This window comes from Nothoprocta perdicaria, unplaced genomic scaffold (assembly GCF_003342845.1).
Source record: "Nothoprocta perdicaria isolate Ctin4 unplaced genomic scaffold, notPer1 scaffold_58, whole genome shotgun sequence".
NCBI lineage: Eukaryota > Metazoa > Chordata > Aves > Tinamiformes > Tinamidae > Nothoprocta > Nothoprocta perdicaria.
In genome coordinates this window covers 1,014,753-1,032,322 of record NW_020455843.1, presented here as the reverse complement: position 1 = coordinate 1,032,322, position 17,570 = coordinate 1,014,753, and the positions used below count along the sequence as shown (strand labels likewise).

Below are 17,570 nucleotides of genomic sequence, written 5' to 3'. Positions count from 1 at the left end.
CCTCTGAGGTCCCTTCCAACCTTGAGCATTCTATGATTCTATGAAATAGCTCTGGCTTTTATGTGTCCATGTGTTGCTTATAGTTGTTTGTACAACTTTCTCCGAGAAATGATTTTCCATTTTCCTGCTAGTCATTTAAAAGTTTTTCTTCTTTTATCCTAGTTGTTAAAAAAAAAAATCAAGAATTTTGTCTGTAAGAATAAGGTAATTATTCTTGCCACCATAGCAGCATAGTAAATAGAATAAAAAGCTCTCAGAAAATAATATATCCATTTTGGGGAATTTTCATTTAATTTGTTGTAAAGGTAGAGGGTTGGTTGCTTCTGTTTTCTGCTATTCTTCATGGGCCAGATCTTCATAATATATATGTATGTATGTAGAGAAATCGGAACACCAGCTCCTTGCGTTTATCGGAAGTATTTTGCTTCCTTCGCTTTTCTCCTTCCCTTAAATTACTCAAAACTGAAACTCTTGCATGTCTTTTCCTTAGGTTTTATGTGAAGTGGTGGGTGGTTTTGGATGGTGTTTAGGAGAGGTCACAAACACTGACCGTATCCTTGGGGAGCTGCTGGGCTCCATCTCCAGCTGGTGGAGAGCAGCCTTGCTCAGATCCAGCAGCCTCCGTCTCTGTCGCCTCCGGGAGCCCTCTCCTCTTRGTCAGTGGAGGCCTGGGGAGGTCCCTCTGCTTAGGATACATTTAAGCTTGGTACTGCCTCCCTTGAAGAGGCTTTGCAGGATCTTAGTTTAGTTAAGGATCATTTAATATTTATTCACCTGTCTCATTTCTTCTAATACAATGTCTTCATCATTACAGATAGAGGATTAAATCTTCTWTTTTAGATGTGATGTACCTTGAAGTAGGAAGGAAAATGCTTTTTTTTCCCCCCACTCCTTGTGCCTAAAAAACCCCAGAATTAGTCAGGAAAAGCTGTAGAGCCCTACTAAAGAAATCRGCAGCGCTCTTGTTTTTTGTCTCCTAACTTGGCTTTCACTTGCTTTGTGGCTGAATTCCTTAAGAAGTAAATCTTAAATAATGCTGTTTTAAGGAATGTTAACAACTTTTTAAACTGAAAAGGGCATGTTAAGAAAGTGCTACTTTAAACACCGGCTAACACTTGGCTTGCTGCTGGTGACGAGAACCATTCGGAGCCACTACTGCCCCATGGAAGCGCCTGACACCGGAGTATTTCACAGTGTAACCTCTTCTATTGTAGTGTGCCCTAGTGTAGTGTGCCCTCAAGTGGATAAATACTGTATTTTCTTTGCATGAGACATGCTTTGCTTCAATTTAATCTCTCCTACAAAAGAATTGAGGGGAAATAAAAGCCATTGCCTACACGTGAGATCTTATTTGTTGGTCTCCAGAAGATCCACTTGCCAGTGTTCAGGTCCAAGTGCCATCTTTTCTGATGGATTCCGGCAATCCTGATAACTTGAAATATGACCCCTGGAATTGGAGAAGTTCTTATCATTTTCTCCCACATAAATAATTCCAGTAGTCTTGTCTTACTCTTCTGAGTCTTCCTAGCCCTAATTTTGTGCTTACATAGGTAGCTCTCATGCATATCTCGCATACTGAATGAGTGGGTTTGAAAGCTTCCTGATTACTTCTGCATCACCTTTCGGAGGAGTGAGTTAAAACGATGCTATTCTTGATTTTTAGCTCTYATGATTCATGTAGATTGCTAACAGCTGGGTTTCATTTATTTATTTATTTTGAGAACTTCATAGCCCAAAAGCAAATTGCATTGTGTATGGTAGTGACTTCTCACTCATCTTGTCCTTAGGAAAGCAATGCAACAAATGAAGTTTTTTTTTCCCAAATGAAAACAGGGAGAAAATGGATTGTTACTAGGACTGTCTTCCCCCCTCCCMCCCCCCCCTGAAAAAAAAAAAAGGCACATCAGTCAAAACTAATACTTTTCTCTACTTCGAGTTCACTACAAATTAATGTGAATTTAGTGATTTTTTTCAGGTAGTTTTTTATCCTTCTGAGTATTTTTATTCTGGGAAAACTAAGCTCTGTACTTGACTGAATAAGAAGAATATTCTTGAGTAACAATCACTTGCACAGGGATGATCATTTGGATGATTTTATATTTCCCATATAAATAGGCGGTGTTGTGTGACAAAGACGATAGCAAAAGAAAGTCTTCTGTATGTTTTACTTAGTCTAAATCCTTTTTCTAATCCAGGCTTGCAATTAATTAGACCCAGTTGTATTCTGAACAGATGGATTGGATTTACAGTGATCAGAAAATGGTCCCCGAATACTTGCTTTTAATTTCTCTAGTTTCTTGTTCATCTACCTACTTGCCTATCTTAACACAGTTATCAGCTCTTGTTAATCTCCATGAAGAAATAACAGGCAGAAAATGTATGTTTAAGACAAATTTGATTTTCAGAAATGGTACTGTTTAAGCTGCGTGCTGTGGTGGCCTAAAAATATATAWAAAAAAATGCTTCTTTAGGAAGAGGTTTTGCAATCCTATCAACACAGATAGGGACGGTATCTTTTATATTGTTTCCTGTTATGGAAGGRTAAGTGGAAACACGTGGCAGGTTTGTATGCACCTCTCGTATAGCTCATATAGAATTTGGTGGGTTTTTTTAGAAATGTTGGTAGGAGCAATATGTATATCTATATGTCTTTTAGACTTTTAGGGAAGAAATGCTGGGAAATTCTGGGGAAACTTCCTACTTACTGAAGAACTTTGAAGTACTTGCTAAAGAATTTTAGAAGCACTTTATACAATATTCACATCAGCTGGGTTGTAAACCTTCTTCTATGGTATGAACACTGATAAGAAGAATATGAATTAACAGCAGTGGTGTTTTTATCAGTATATTATGTCCTCCGGGTGCATCACTTAGAACAGAAAGATGCAGATTGGTCCAGGATCCTGAATTTGTATTTGGCAGCTGAAACGTGAATCAGAGCAACTTGCTGTCCTCAGATTAGCTGGGTGCAAATGGAATAATCCTGTCTGAAATATCTCTGTGCTTGGCAGCCAAAAGGCAGGTGTGTCGCAGGCATTTCTAATGTAAGAATAATTTATATATGTCAGAGGATTGTCTGCTCATTTATTAATTCCCCTAAATGGTGGGTATTTGCAAGCGTTGAAGACAACTGGAATTAACAGAAAGACCAGGGCAGAAACTCTGAAATTTTAGTGTGTTTAACTTATCTTGGTGAAAATTCAAATGTGCCTAACAGAAATTCAGCTTAATGAATTAGATTGCTGCAGCTGGTTGTGTGCAGGTAATTACAAGCAGTTACAATGGGAGCTGTAAGCTAAAATAACCCGGTGATTCATGAGCTAAGGGCAGTCACAAACTACTTAAGCTAATGGAGAAAGCATAGGTAGAAATCATGCCATGGAATTGGAGTACGTTTATTATCAAAAAAAGATTTAGTAAGTGTTGAATCACGTTCAACGGATCGTCTGTGCATTCACAGTTATACGCTAGAGTTCAGGGGATCTTCAATAGTACAAGAAAAYAAGCACAGCCAAGGAAAAATCCATTAAGCTGCTTTTTGTTTTGTGCCTGAATGGAGCTGGTGCAATTTGTTGGAASTATTTTCTGTGTTGTTCTGCCAGATAATATCTCCTCGTTGCGTTAGGACTAGATCCCGGGCTGCTGCCGAGAGCCGCGTCGCGACATAACTTGGCAACGCGCGGGGTGAGGAGGGTCTGAAGCGATGGGGCCCGGGGGCGCCCTGCGCGGCAGGATGGTCGGAGCGAGGAAGGTCAGAGAGCAGCGAGGCCGAGCGCCACTCCGAGCCCCGGCGAGCAGCGAGGCCRGTGCGGGAGCRGGGACAGCRGGGACCTGGGAGCCAGGGGGTCCCGGCGCTCAAATGTCAGGGCTGCCCTTGCAGGTCAGCGAGTGTCTGCAGCAGCCTGGTGACAGATGAGGCCATGGGAAGCGAGGAGCGGTTTGTAGCTGGTCACGGTCGTGAAATGTCACTGGGAAGAATGTGGGATAGTGCCTTGAAAATGAGGGGGAGATGAGGGCAAGGGGTGGCATTTCATTTTTTTGCAAACAATTGATGATCCTTCAGAGAGAACCTTTTATGTATTATCTATTACCATCATCTCAAAAATAGAACTTTAAAAAGATGCTCTCAAAATAAACACAGTGCATACTTGTATAAATCGTTTTCATAATGCAAATATTTGCATAGCCATTATTTTTAATCTACTAAACAAGCAAACATTTAAAAAAAAAAAAAGTAAACCCCAACAGCCATCAAATCATTGCTATTTAAAAGTAATAAGTATTAATGCTAGATGTGTGAGTGGTGACGAACTGCAGGAACTGGTAACATACTGAAAACGTGCACATCCATATTTGCCCTCCACCAAACTGCTGGGTGAAGCGTCCTGTGCAGCGCAGTGGTAGAAACCCTTGAGCATCCCATCCTTTTTGAGCAGACAGGAAGGGGAATAGAATAAAATCAAGGTATCGCAAATCAAATAAAGGCATTGGAGTTCTGCAGGCGTTCGTGGCCCGTGCCTTTGGGCGGTCTGTAGGGAGGACAGTTTAATTTGAGGTCAGGAGTGTTTTTCTCTGTGTGGCCGCTGCTGAGCGTGGGTTAATTGGACATGCGGGTGATCCCCTCTCACCCCGGCCCCGCTGCCCGCGCGTGGCCTCTGCAACGAGGACATCCAGGTGAAGAGATGCAAGGATGGCTTAATTCAGGGGGGGCCTGAACTTGTAATCAGTGAGATTCTGGTTTTCCAGCCGTGAGCTGCGCTAGGATGGAGCGAGGCTGCGGTAGTGAAGGAGCAGAGCAAAGTTCCCCGGGGTGATCGCAGAGCCGGAGCCGCTCCGGGGCTGCCGAATGAGCTTGTGGTGATTATGAAGTGGCACGTTTGATAATTGTGCAGAATTTGGGGTGAGATTTGCATTAATTAGCAACGGAAGCTGATACACGCGTTCTTGCCTTTATACCAGAATCAGTGGGATGGCAAGCTTAAAATAAGTTAGATTTAAAGCTGAGACACCTGAGCTGTGTTTCTTCCCCCTCTCCCCCTTTCTTCCCCCTATATTTTTCATTCTTTTACAAAATAGCAGTTTCAATCCTCTGAGTGGGCGTTTTAACTTCTTCCTCTTCCTAAATCAGAACCTGGGAGAGAGAGCAAGTTGTCTTGTCACCAGTAACTTTAATTATTGAGAAAGATTCTTGCAATCGTAGCTCTCGGGAGCTACTTTCTTGTTTTTAATTCGGTTTTAAGTATTCAGAAACAAAAAAGGAGGATAATAAGGTTTCGTACATGCCTCTGAATATGGTCAAACAGAAGCACTGGTTCCCAATTAGCCTGATTGTTCTGGTACTCCTAGGCTGTGGAGCTAAATTAAAAATATATCTGCATTAAAAGAAATGTATCCAGAAGAGTAACCAAGATAGTTCACTCAGTTTCTTTTTATTACCCTATGCAGTGGTGTTTAAATATATGTGAATCTCATCTGCAGCTCAGGCTAAACCAGGGGAGAGCTGCTGGGTCTATGTGGGTGATTTTGCCTTTGTTTTCTGGGTCAGCATCACCGCCTTCCAAGCAAAATAAAACTCAAACAAAAAATCAGCATCTGAATGTGTTTAAATCGCAGTCAGAAGTTGGTATTCGCATCTTCCAGGTTTGTAGATGTTTAAAATGTCTAAGTTGTTGCTTCCAGTTTACAGATTACTGCGGGTTCGTTCTTGAACGATAAGCCGGTATCGGCTTCATGAATATTCTCTGCTATCTTGATAGGCAGTGGCTTGTAGGATTTCATGATTGTATTGGAGCTAGAGCTTTGGACGTGCTGAAAACTATTTTATTTTAATGGTAGGAAGAAACCAAATGGGTGTTTAAAAAAAAAAAAAATCTCTGAACTTAACTGAATCTTAGCAAAAGTTTTCGGAGCAAACTGAGATCTACTGGGCTCAACATCCAAACTGCCTTTTAAAAAAGGTGCTTTATTTTCAGTTGCAGCTTCTTACGTGCTGCTGTATAAATGGTGGCGAAGGCTCTAGCTCTGTCGGTAACTTCCAGAGCCTGTGCTACTGCTGGACGAGCAGCAACCCCAAGGGCGCTAACGAGGGCTTTCCACTAATGAGACCTTCCCACTGATGCTGCCCCTCCTTCATTGGGAGGCCACGCACGGCTCCCTAATCTGCACGGCAATTATCTCAGCAGCAATAAATCCTCGCCGCGCTGGAGCTCCTAGACCTGCTTGCTGCAATTTGTCTCGGTCTGGCATTGAAGGAGATTCTTAATATCTCCTCGGTGAGGAACCTCTGGAAGATGCACGTGACCCTTTGGGAGATTTATCTGTTTTTCTGCAGATTAGCCGGCGTGGGACAGTGCTGTCACTGAAGTCTTATGACATACTTCATTTCACTTTTTTTTTGTGAAGTTTGGGAAGTTCAGATGCACTTTTTTTTGATTAGTGGTTTAAGCTGCATATAGAATCATTTCCATTTCTGTAGGTGACTGAAATGGATGCTGCTTTGCCAAGAAGCACAGTGTTTAAAGTCGAAACAAATTTTCTCTGAGCATACTTCTTATAACACAGATAATACAGTAGCGATGGGRTTGTGTAGCTTCCCTTACAAGTCAATGCCACGTATGCATCTGTAGGCACAAATTCATCTGATTTTATAGCAGCTCTGCTCCGGACCTCATCAGATCAATACTTCGGGATGATCTTAGAAGAGCCGTGTAACTTTTTGTCGATAATATGAGATGAGATGAATCCCACTTGATAGATAAATCCTCAATAGAATGACCAGACTAGCAGGTGGCAGAATCCGATAACGTTTGTTTTGAATGGTTTCAAGGGGGGGGAAAAAAAATGAACTAAAGAAGTCTGGAATCCAGCTGGATTCCCTAATCCTGATGTCTTCCCAGCACCTTAGCAATTCTACAAGCACAAAAATATTTTTATTATTATTATTATTCAACTAATCTGACAGTCTGCATTTAGTTTGTTCAATGAGTTCAAATAATTAACATTAAACATTAATCTCTTCCTCTCAGATCTCCTAATTTCAGTGTATGATTAATCATTTCTACTGCCTATTTTTTGTAGCCCCCCTCCTGAGGGGCTTGACCAATGTGTTCTGCTGATAAACTGGAGCTGAATTGCAAAGCAACCCGGGCGAGTTATTTGAAGAATTCTGAACTTGGTTCTATAGGCAATGCCCTTATTATATGCTCCCAAGCAGCTTTGGGAAATTTTATCAAGAATGATGTAGTGGAGAAGCTATCAAAAAAGCAGTGTTTCTGTTTAGAGACAGAAAAAAGAGATGATGGCAGAATAGTACCTTGTTGTAACTARGCTTCCTGAAAAATAAGACTCCTATTTCCATGTCCTTCCTGACAAAAAGCACTCTGAAATGTATCTTTTCCAGTTGATGCTTCTGATGTTTTCAAGTCTTGATAGTCTGCTATAAACCCTCCACTTCTTTTTCCTCTATCTTTTTCTGCTTAAAAAAATCTATGATGAAGAGCATARCAAAAGATCCTTTGGTGGGCCCAATCCCACCAAACACCTTGTTACCTTTCTCGGAATAGAAATAATTTTTTTTTAACCTTTCTCTTACAATTTAATGCATTGTAGTGCAATGTGTTTAGTGCAAAGACTTTGATTTTCTTGCAGCAACTTTCTGGGCTAGCACACTCGCGTGGCGTCCTCACCTGCCCTGGTTCCTGTTTTGGCTAGTCAAAGATTCGAGTCAGTTTATCAACAACTTTATAATCTCTTGAAAGAATTCATAGTTAAAACACTGGGAAGAAAGTGGGATCATGTCAGTGTCAGGTTGTTGTGTCGCCACTATTTTATTGATACTGAGTCATTAGAAAACTGAATAGTTTTGACCTATGAAATGAGACTTGGGCAGCGGGAACTACTTGTTCCTTAATGTCTAGTGAACAGCCAGGATAGTTTTGGTCACTACTTATGTATAAAGGACAGCACTTATCTCTGGAGAGGATTGCTTTTGGAGTGGTTACTGACCCTTATGGGTTAGGTTTCATTTTGTTGATTTATTCATTTTGTTGTCCAGTGACAAAAATGATGCTTTAGTGCCAGCACCTTCCATATGTGCTTCTTTTTCTCCCTTCTTGATTATGGGTTTGCTTTGYCCAGGCTAAATAGAGATGAAAAAGGAAAACTTTTCTAATCACTATTTATTTAAAGTTATGTGTTTCCATGATTTAGACTTGAAATTTGGCTTTAGCTTTTGTATAGTCGATGCATGTCATGGTGATTGCATCACTTTGAGGACAGTGGCACCATGAAACTGTGTGATCATCTGCTGTGCCAAGTGGTAGCTGAAGGATGGTTCAGACTTCTCTTTTTTGTTTTTCTTTCCCAAAGGTAACAACCCTGGTTAACACAAGCAATAAAGGACCATCTGGCAAAAAGAAGGGGCGCTCCAAGAAGGCTCATGTGTTGGCTGCCTCGGTAGAGCARGCCACCCAAAACTTCCTGGAAAAAGGCGACCAAATTGCTAAAGAGAGCCAGGATCTGAAGGAGGAACTGGTTGCTGCAGTAGAGGATGTGCGGAAACAAGGTATGTGGAAGGACCTGCTCAACTGTGTAGCTGTTATGAGATCCCTGGAGGATCAAACCTCCAAAGAAAGGGTATCTGCTGCTCAATGTGATGAAACTACCTTTGTGTTTTATGATACTGTATTTTATTATATATGCTACAGATATTAAAACTATTATCAACCAGATAATAGAGCAGTATAGAGCGATTTCCACTATTTATATAACTATTCCAATAGCTTCCACTATATGCTAAAATTTGTGCAGTATGGTCATATTCTGAAATTATGTAGATGATAGCAATATCGAAAGCAAGTTTTTGCTGTATTGATCATAATATAGATGTTAACATTAGCTTGCCTACAGTCTAGGTTAAAATGGAAGTTTCGAGATAKGCACTGTGTCAAAAAATTGCTGCCTGCCTAGGTATGGGACTTGGGCTTAAGAAAAGAACACTTTCTTTAATGGCAGATATAATACTGGTTTAAAAGGAATATATTTGACATTTAAAGTGGTATTATAGGGAATAGGCTTTCAACCAACTGATAATTTTCCCTCAGAAGGTAACACATGCCAGRTGCTTTCTGTTTTTTGTGTGTGGTAAGGAAAAATATCTTTTTAAAAAAAGTTCATAACAAAATCCTTTCCTTGTATTAAATTTGGTTATAGTTCTCTTTATTGCAGCACAATTAAGTGCTTTTCAGACATTTCAGACATTTTAAATCCTATAATCTGAAGATACCATCTGCCAGCATCATCATTCCTGAGTTTTAGAGCCAGGCTGGCAGAACAGCAGCTGAGCTTTCACAGGGAGCCTGGAGGAATCTGATGTGCAATTCTTACTGAATTTCAATGACTTGGGCCTCCCAACACCCATACGGTGGCTTTCAAAGAGGTTCTTCAGTCCTTAAAAATTGCATTCAAATGATCATGTGAGTGCAGATTGTATGACCAGACAAGGAAAAAAATCCTGTATAAATAACGCCCGGGCAGTGAGTACCTGGGTTTGTCCTGTCCACAGGCTATGTTTTCACCTGTCTCCTTGTGTATTAGGTTGTCCTCTTTCCCTGCGCGAGTGGACTTTTGTGTAGAACCGAACTCGAGTTCAGCGTGGTCCATGCTGACATGAGTGCCTTGCTCCCTCTCAGTCTGCTGGCAAATCCTCTTGGGGGCTTTGCTGCTGACTCAATTTGGCTCGCTTTTCTCCAGGAACCTTGTATGACTTTTGGATCATCAGCAAAATCTGTTGCTGGCTGTGTAGTTTTTTCGTTGGTACCACATTCGTGTGATATCGGACCAATGATTTAGCTTCTTTGTCATTCCTGTTTCCTATTAGTTAATGTGGGTTTTGTTGTGCGTTTGCGCTTTGTAAAGCTGGCAGCATCCGAGAGGAATGCGTTGGATGGCTGACTTTCTTCTTAGCTAAGTTCCTGAATTTTTAAGTGATAACAAACCTTTTAACATTTTTATTATTATTATTTAGTATGTATAATTAAAAAAAAATGTAGGAAATAGAGGAAAAAAATTCTAAATAGCACTAAGCAGAATGAGGCAGAATTCATCTTTTATCAACACTGCAAGTTCAAAAATGGTCTGTGGGAGAAGGGGAGCGGCTTTTTGGGGTCTGTCCATGATGAAGMGAGCAGGAGGACACCAAGCACTATTATTAGCACACATGAGCCCCACAAACCAGACCAGCCCTGGTGAAATGTGAAATGATACGGTTAGCTCAATGGCATGAAGAGCTGGATTAATGATCTGAGGTTGTGTTTTGCAAGAGCACTGCGAGCTGATTTCCTGGCAGGATTCCACCCTGGATAATTACACCGTCAACCTAAAAACGTCTCTGGCAGTTACAGTGCAGTTCTCCCTTTCCTGTCCTACATTGCTCTGTGCTGTTCTCTGCTATTATAAATGGTTGTTCCAATTCATCCTAGAGAGCGTTGCTTTCCRTTGGTAGGTGAAGCAGATGTGCTCTATTGTTTGCAAAATATTTTGGCCGTGATCTGAATGAAAAAAATATGCAAGTTGAAAACCATAGAATCAGAAAATCCTTAAGGTTGGAAGGGACCTTTAGAGATCGAGTCCAATCCTCCCTGACACGCAGGGTCACCCAGAGCATGTGGCACAGGCTGTATCCAAGCAGGTTTGGAAGATCTCCAGAGAAGGAGACTCCACCACCTCTCTGGGCAGCCTGTTCCAGGGCTCTGGCACCCTCACAGTGAAGAAAWGCTTCCTTAAGTTCCTGTGGAACTTTTGGTGCCTCAGCTTGTGGCCGTTTCCTCTAGTCCTATCACTGTCCACCACTGAAAAGAGGCCGCCCCCCTCCTCCTCACTGCCTCCCTTGAGGTATTTATACACGCTGATCAGGTCCCYCCTCAGCCTCCTCTTCTCCAGGCTGAACAGGCCCAGCTCGCTCAGCCTTTGCTCACAGGGCAGATGTTCCAGGCCCCTCATCATCCTGGTAACCCTGCGCTGGACTCTCCCCAGCAGCTCCACATCCCTCTTGTACTGGGGAGCCCAGAACTGGTCACAGTCTCCAGATGTGGCCTCACCAGGGCTGTGTGTAGGGGGACGATCACCTCCCTCGACCTGCTGGAGAAGCTCTTCTTAATGCACCCCAGGATCCCATTGGCCTTCTTGGCCACCATGCTGTCTCATGGTCAACTTGTCTGCCGTGATGTCCAGATTTCTCTGCGGGACTGCTCTCCAGCAGGTCAGTCCCCAGCCTGTGCTGGTGTCCAGGTTATTCCTTCCCAAGCGCAGGACCCTGCACTTGTTGAACTTCATGAGGTTTCTCACCGCCTAGTTTTCCAGTCTATCCATGTCATTATTAAGATCCTTATGACTTTGATAATGTGGAAGGACTAAGTGTTCTCTCTAGGCTTTTTTTTTTTTTTTTTCCCAGAAGCAGCCTGTGATGTTATAACAGCCCTCTAATAAACCTTATATAAAGTCAATAACCCTGGGCCCTGAAAATGCAGAGCCTGACAAGTGCAGGGGCATGAGGAAGAACTTACAGAAATACAGTCTGAGTGAGTGGGGGAAAAGCTGGGCACGTTTGCCTAGCAGAGATGTCTAAATGTCACTGTAGGCTTGTTGCAGAAGACGGAAATTCTCTGCAGAGGTTACATTCAAGTTGTATTTCGCATGAAAAGTCTATTCCAAATTGTAATTCCTTGAGGTTCCAGCTCAGTGGTCTGATGAAATTTATGAAGAAGCAGCCAAGGATGTTTTAGGATATGTTTATTCTTTAGGTGTTTACTAGTGGCTGCTTGATTTCCCTGTGAAAGTCGTTGATGTTCACCAACACATAATCAAACCTTCCTTTAAAAACATAAGTTACCTAGCAGCAATTGGCTATGTTTTTAAAGCATTTTTTCAAGCATCCTAGGTAGAAGTTCACAATGCAAACTGAAGATTGTACATACATCCAGAGACAGGAAAGAGCTGGTGAAGCATTTTATGTTTGAAGACAGCATAAACTTCTTGAGGTAGAATTAATTTTTTATTCATTCAGATTTATGCATATTGCATAAACAGAATATGATCCACGCGCCGTATGTGTGTCAGTGAATTTTAAAGTACATATCAACAAATGACACACAAAGCAACTTCAACATAACCTTTCCTTGGTAACTTTTATTTTCCTCAGTGATAGATCATGCTACTTAAAACAAAATATTTTAAAACCTTTCAAGTTGAGATATTTAGCTGCCAAAGGTCGTCTTCCCTGCTCTGCTCCTGTGTCTACTTTTACATTATTTTGTACTAAGGTCGGGAGCAAACTCCAAAACATAGACTATTCACAAGAAGCCTGTTGTTCTTATAATAGCTTATTGCGAAGTATAGCACAGAGAGAGAGAGAGGGGGATTCCCAGTATCTTTTTCATAACTCTAATGGGATTCACTGTCACTTGCAATTGTCTTGGATTTGTTTTCCTGGAGTTTGCCAAGTGTAAATCCATGCATAATATTCTTTGAGTCTGGTTGATTAAAAGAGTAGTCCAGTTCAGTTGACATTTTGGGAGGTTCCTAACTTCATAATTTCTTTAAGTCTTTGTTAGACAAACAGTTTCTGCCTTTAATCCATTTCCAGCAGTTCTCTCTAGTCCTTTATGGAGGTTTCTGCTCCCACCTATGAGCTCTGATAGCTGCATGTAGGTGTGGACTTTCCTGAATGAAACAGGAAACCCCTTCTCTGACCTTGCCTTAGAGCTTTCCCACTCTCCTCAGAGCTCTTCCTGCCCTCTAGTCCAATTAATCTTCCTTTCTAACTGCATCAAGATCCACTGAAATGGAGAAGCTCGAGAAAGGCTATTCTGTGGAGTTGGTGAATGTTTCTGTGCGCTGTCAAAGAGCCATCTTAGCAGTTATATCTACTTGCGAGGACTCTGTGCTCCTACCACCACTGTCCTTCATTTCCTCCTCCTCTTTTGCTCCCTTCACGTGGTCCTTTTGTGTCTCTCATGGGCCGTTTTCTCTCTCTTGGAGTTGAGGTCCTGAAACATCCCAAATCTCATGTTGTCATCACATGAGCCCTGCTCACCTTTCCTATCTCCTTCTCTCATCCTGTATGCACAGGACTCGTCTCCCATTTTCATTCAGGTCCTGGTAGCTCAGGGAAAAGATCATCCTGATARAATAGATCAAAGTTACATTTAAAACATAAAAAGCATGAATTGAACATGTTGCTCTTGGCTTTTTTTGRCTAATAAGGATCCAACTAATGGACATAGGCTCACTTTCTATCTGCTAGTTCTTCAGCATTTTTTCCTGAATTATGGTTGGTGAAAGTGAAATTACTCAGAAGTAGGGTTTTTTKTKKTKKTKKTKTTKWKWTYYYYTTTTTTTTCTTTTAATGAAAAGAAGGAAACTACAGGAGGAAATTGTTTTTTCCTCTTGTAAAGAAAAAGCAAATGATAAAGTGTTGTCTGATTTGTGCCCCCGTTTTCAGCTCGGAATCTCAGCGATAGGATTCGAATTGAAGGGTCGAGCCGTGGGAGGAGGTGTTTGAAGGTATCTGTTACCATCGTGTCGAAGCCCTGATTACTTCGGGGCTCCRTGGCATTTATCCGAGTCTTCCTGACTGTGATTGCTATTCCCCAAATGTGTTTTGGGTTGAATGAGAGAACTGTAGGATACTCGCTTTGAATCTGGCAAGTATTAAAGATGCACAATAGATCCTTTCAAAGAAAAAGAATAATAGGGATGATACAATATTAATATTTCATCTGATTTTCTCTAAGCAACCTGAGTTGTTGTTTCCTATCTCGCTTAAGGACTAGAAAAATCCTTTTTTTGGAAAAACTATCTGGTTTCTTCACTCTAAACCTATATTCTCTCTAGGYGTGCTTATAATACTTTACATTAAATTACATGACTGTGTCTCTTTTCTTGTTTATAGAAGATCATTAGCTCTTGAGAGAGAGGGAAAAAGTTTGTGAGTGTAAAGAAGCTACTGCAAAGCAGTAATTTATTTTATACAAACTAATCTTTATATCTGTTTTTGGATGGTGAAACAAGGTCTGTGTTGAGTGCTGTTTAATAATGAACCTTGATCTGAGCTTTTGAAAGCACCTTTGCCTATGTTAAATGTACTCTGGGTTTGGCCAGTACTATCTGTGAAGAAGTGCTTTGGTAGGTTGCTTTTTGTCCATCTCTAATGGCTCATACCTGGTCAAAAGAAGGCTTTGAGCATGAACATTTGGAGTCTTAGGCTCAAATCTTATTACTTAGCAATATATTCTAGATAGAATATATTCTATAGATAGAATAGAAAATATTATTTAGGAATAGGCAGCAATCTAGAAATAAAGAAAAACAAAAAAAAATCCCAACGTACAAGTGTTGTTGTGAGCTGCGTGACAATATCATTTCCCATTAAAGCCAGGGAACCAGGGAACCAGGTTCTGTGCGCCTTTTCTAAAAGACTTCTTCCTACTAAGAGCCTAGTCAGAGTTATTCTAATATTTGGTTTTTTTATGTAAATTCGTAGCCAGTTCAGTTTGTGAAAATATAGCAGTTTGCATCACCAAAAAATATTTGTTAAGAAAGATACCGGGCATATGGTATCATGTTGTCCAGTTTTGACAGCCTTTTACAAAAGATTTTGCAGTGATACACGCTTGAAAAATAAACAGTATAAATTAGTATTAGGTAGTTCTCCCACCTTATAGTACTAGGTCTGTTTATATTGTCCTTTTGAAGAGCTTGTTGCCATTGTGAGGTAATAGGCAAAGGAAGAATTTGCTTCAGACTAACTCTGCCATTGTCAAGAATTAAATGTTACTACTGAACATGGTAATACCTTTCAGAAATATTTAACTTTTAGTCTAAGGAGGGATCCAGAAAATACTGCTTGTTGCTTTGAAGCACTGTTCCTGTTAAGAAGGACTTCATTTTGGGGAAAACACAGAAGAAATAGATTTGGTTTAACAATTTGGGAGAAGATTGTACCTGGGACACATTTCTCAGTTGACAGTTTGTCGCAAACATTGTCCGCTGTGCACAAAACTTCTGAATTCAAACCTTTGAGATTGGAAGAGGCATTGGAGGCAGTAACTTTACCCTGTTCTGTTGCATCTTCTTGCAATAGTTCTTAAACTGAGTAGTTTTTGTCTGCAGTCAGGAACCCCCAGCTGCATTAAATGGAAAGTGTTTTCAATTAAATTTAGAGATAGCCGTGAAGAATAGTGTGCRAGAAAATTTGACTGGCATGCATGAAATCTGCTTTTAAATCCTCTCTGCTCGTAATTCACTATAGAGATTGGAACTGAAGCCTGTGACCCCTCGGCAGATTTGCATTCCCAAAGCTGCCGCGTGCTGTGGGATGAGCAGCGCGGCCTCCCCTTTGGCAGCTCCCCTCATTTACGTCCTAATGAAGTATTGCCCRGATTGCAGCTGAGCACTTGCAGTCACTGGTGATTCGCCAGGCAGAAATTCCGAGCAGAATTTCTTTTTGTTCAGGCAAACAGTGAAAAAGAAAAGAAAAAGGTTGATTTGCTGCTTTGTACTGTGAAAAATCAGTTCTTTTACAGCTGCAGCCGGATGGAAAGTGCTCTAAAGTTGCAGCCTTTCACCTCAGCCTCAGAGGGCTGTGTGCAAGGGCCCTCGGGACCTCTCCTCTGCAGCCCTGGGAGGTTTTAGCAGAGTGAAGATAACRGGAATTGCCACGTGTGGGGCTGCAGCCGGGGTGTCCTGCACGAGGGAGCTGGGCAAGGACACGAGCCCGACCTGCTGCTGCTAAAGGGTCAATGCGCAGCATGGGGAGCGCCCAGGAAGGTGAGGAGCACCCAAAGGGAAGGGCTTGCTTGCRTCTGAGCAGTGCGAGGAGCTCATCTAAACCAGGAGAAAACGATTAACTTGAGGTTGTCAGTTGCCCGTGGTTTAGAGAATTGAATTGGCCCTAGTGCAGGATGCTTCACCCTAGCTCGTCTGCTGAAGAGCATCTTTTGGCCCTTTCATTAAGCAGAAAGTCACRTTTTGATTCACTTTTTGGAAGAAACCTTTTTTTTTCTTTCTCCCGTGACTGACTTTTTCAGAGAGGTACTGAGCAGTGGGAACAGGCTTATTTTTGGTCTTGCAAAACACAGAATTGGAAAATTTCCAGTGATTTAGTAATGCTTATGCAGAAGGCCGTTACTAGCAAACTTCTATGTAAAAGTTATTTGGATCTGTTGAGCGAGCGTTGCAGATTAGGTTGCAAAGTATATGTGCAAGGATTTATTTATTCTTGAATGAATGAATTAAATTGTAAGTACTGCTGAAATTCATCTTCAAGGTGAATACCTTGGGTTCTGGGCCATGTTAACAGTTTCATTTCTGCTATTTTAAGCTTAATTTTACAAACAAGGCAGATATAAGCAGTCCTGAGAGCAACAAGATTGATCTGTGACTCTCATGTGCCTCCCCATTCCTCCTTGTCTAAAGTATCATTCCTTCTATGTTCTTTATTTTTGCCTGCATTTTTGATGACAGAATCATCCAACTTTAAAAGCGGTTATGAAGAAGCTTCACCCTCCTGTATAGATTAGACTTGATTTTGGATGCTGTTTTGGAAGAGTTGCCAGATATATTTTCAGATACCAAAAACTGGAAATTATGAAGAATGATTTTAAAAAAGGCATGAAAATTTGAAATGTGCTTCCCAGTTTTTTTGAATTCTAGAGCCTCCCTAGTTCAAAAGACTTTATTATCCATTTAATGTTTTGAACACTTATTTTTCTGAAGTACATTTTTTGCTTATTACAAAGGCCAGTAATCTGGGTAATACTCTACAGACTGAGGAGAATATAAAATCTTATAATCAAATAATATGTGCTATTTGCTCAGGTATGTGTCAAGCTACTTTATTCTGATTGCCAAGTCTTTGATTTTCTCCCAGCTTTAGTCCTTCTATAAGACCCTTGAAGTTTAGGTGTTGACATATCCAGGCATCAATTAAAAGCATATATTTAAAAATCTCTATAATGTTGCAAGAGAAGCTACTTTTTTGACCTTGTACATGGAGAATCTATATAAAGTGGCTAACCCAACTGCTTGAGCATTATTAGTGTCTACAGAATTGTTAGCATTATTCTGTTATCTGGGAAAACAGTAGCATGGCAGAAATGCTGTTGAACGAGCCGATAAAATTGACAAACTAGTAAAAAAAAAAAAAAAATCCCTGTGAATGGGAATGTTCAAGCTAAAGGTAATAACTGTATCGTAGCAGTAATAGGGCAGGAGGAGGTGACTGCGGGATAGATCCYGGTCTGTAGGTGAAGAGGAGAGGATTATCCACTATGGAGAGTGTCTGGACACAGGGAACAAGACTTGGGGCTCTAGGAATCCTTCCAGTTCTGCACACAGGATAAAGGAGTGCAAGGATCACATGAGTGCAGGGATCATCCACAGCCCTTAGGTTGCTTAGCTCTGTCCATAGGGTTCCTTGAGCATGTGTGGCAGCACAAACTGCTCGCTTCCTTCGCTCATTTGTCTGTGTTTCCATCACCCTTTCTTTCTTCCTCAGTGAAAGCTAAGGAAGT

At 41.1% G+C, this 17,570-nt stretch overlaps 1 protein-coding gene across 1 annotated transcript in view; it reads left to right on the top strand.

Annotated features, from left to right (window-relative positions):
- Positions 1–17,570, top strand: part of CTNNA2 (catenin alpha 2) — a 394,793-nt gene that overhangs the window by 65,828 nt on the left and 311,395 nt on the right. Inside the window, exon 3 of the mRNA XM_026048900.1 lies at positions 8,368–8,563. Coding sequence (XP_025904685.1) covers positions 8,368–8,563 — 196 coding nt within the window. The remainder of the gene's footprint in view (positions 1–8,367; positions 8,564–17,570) is intronic.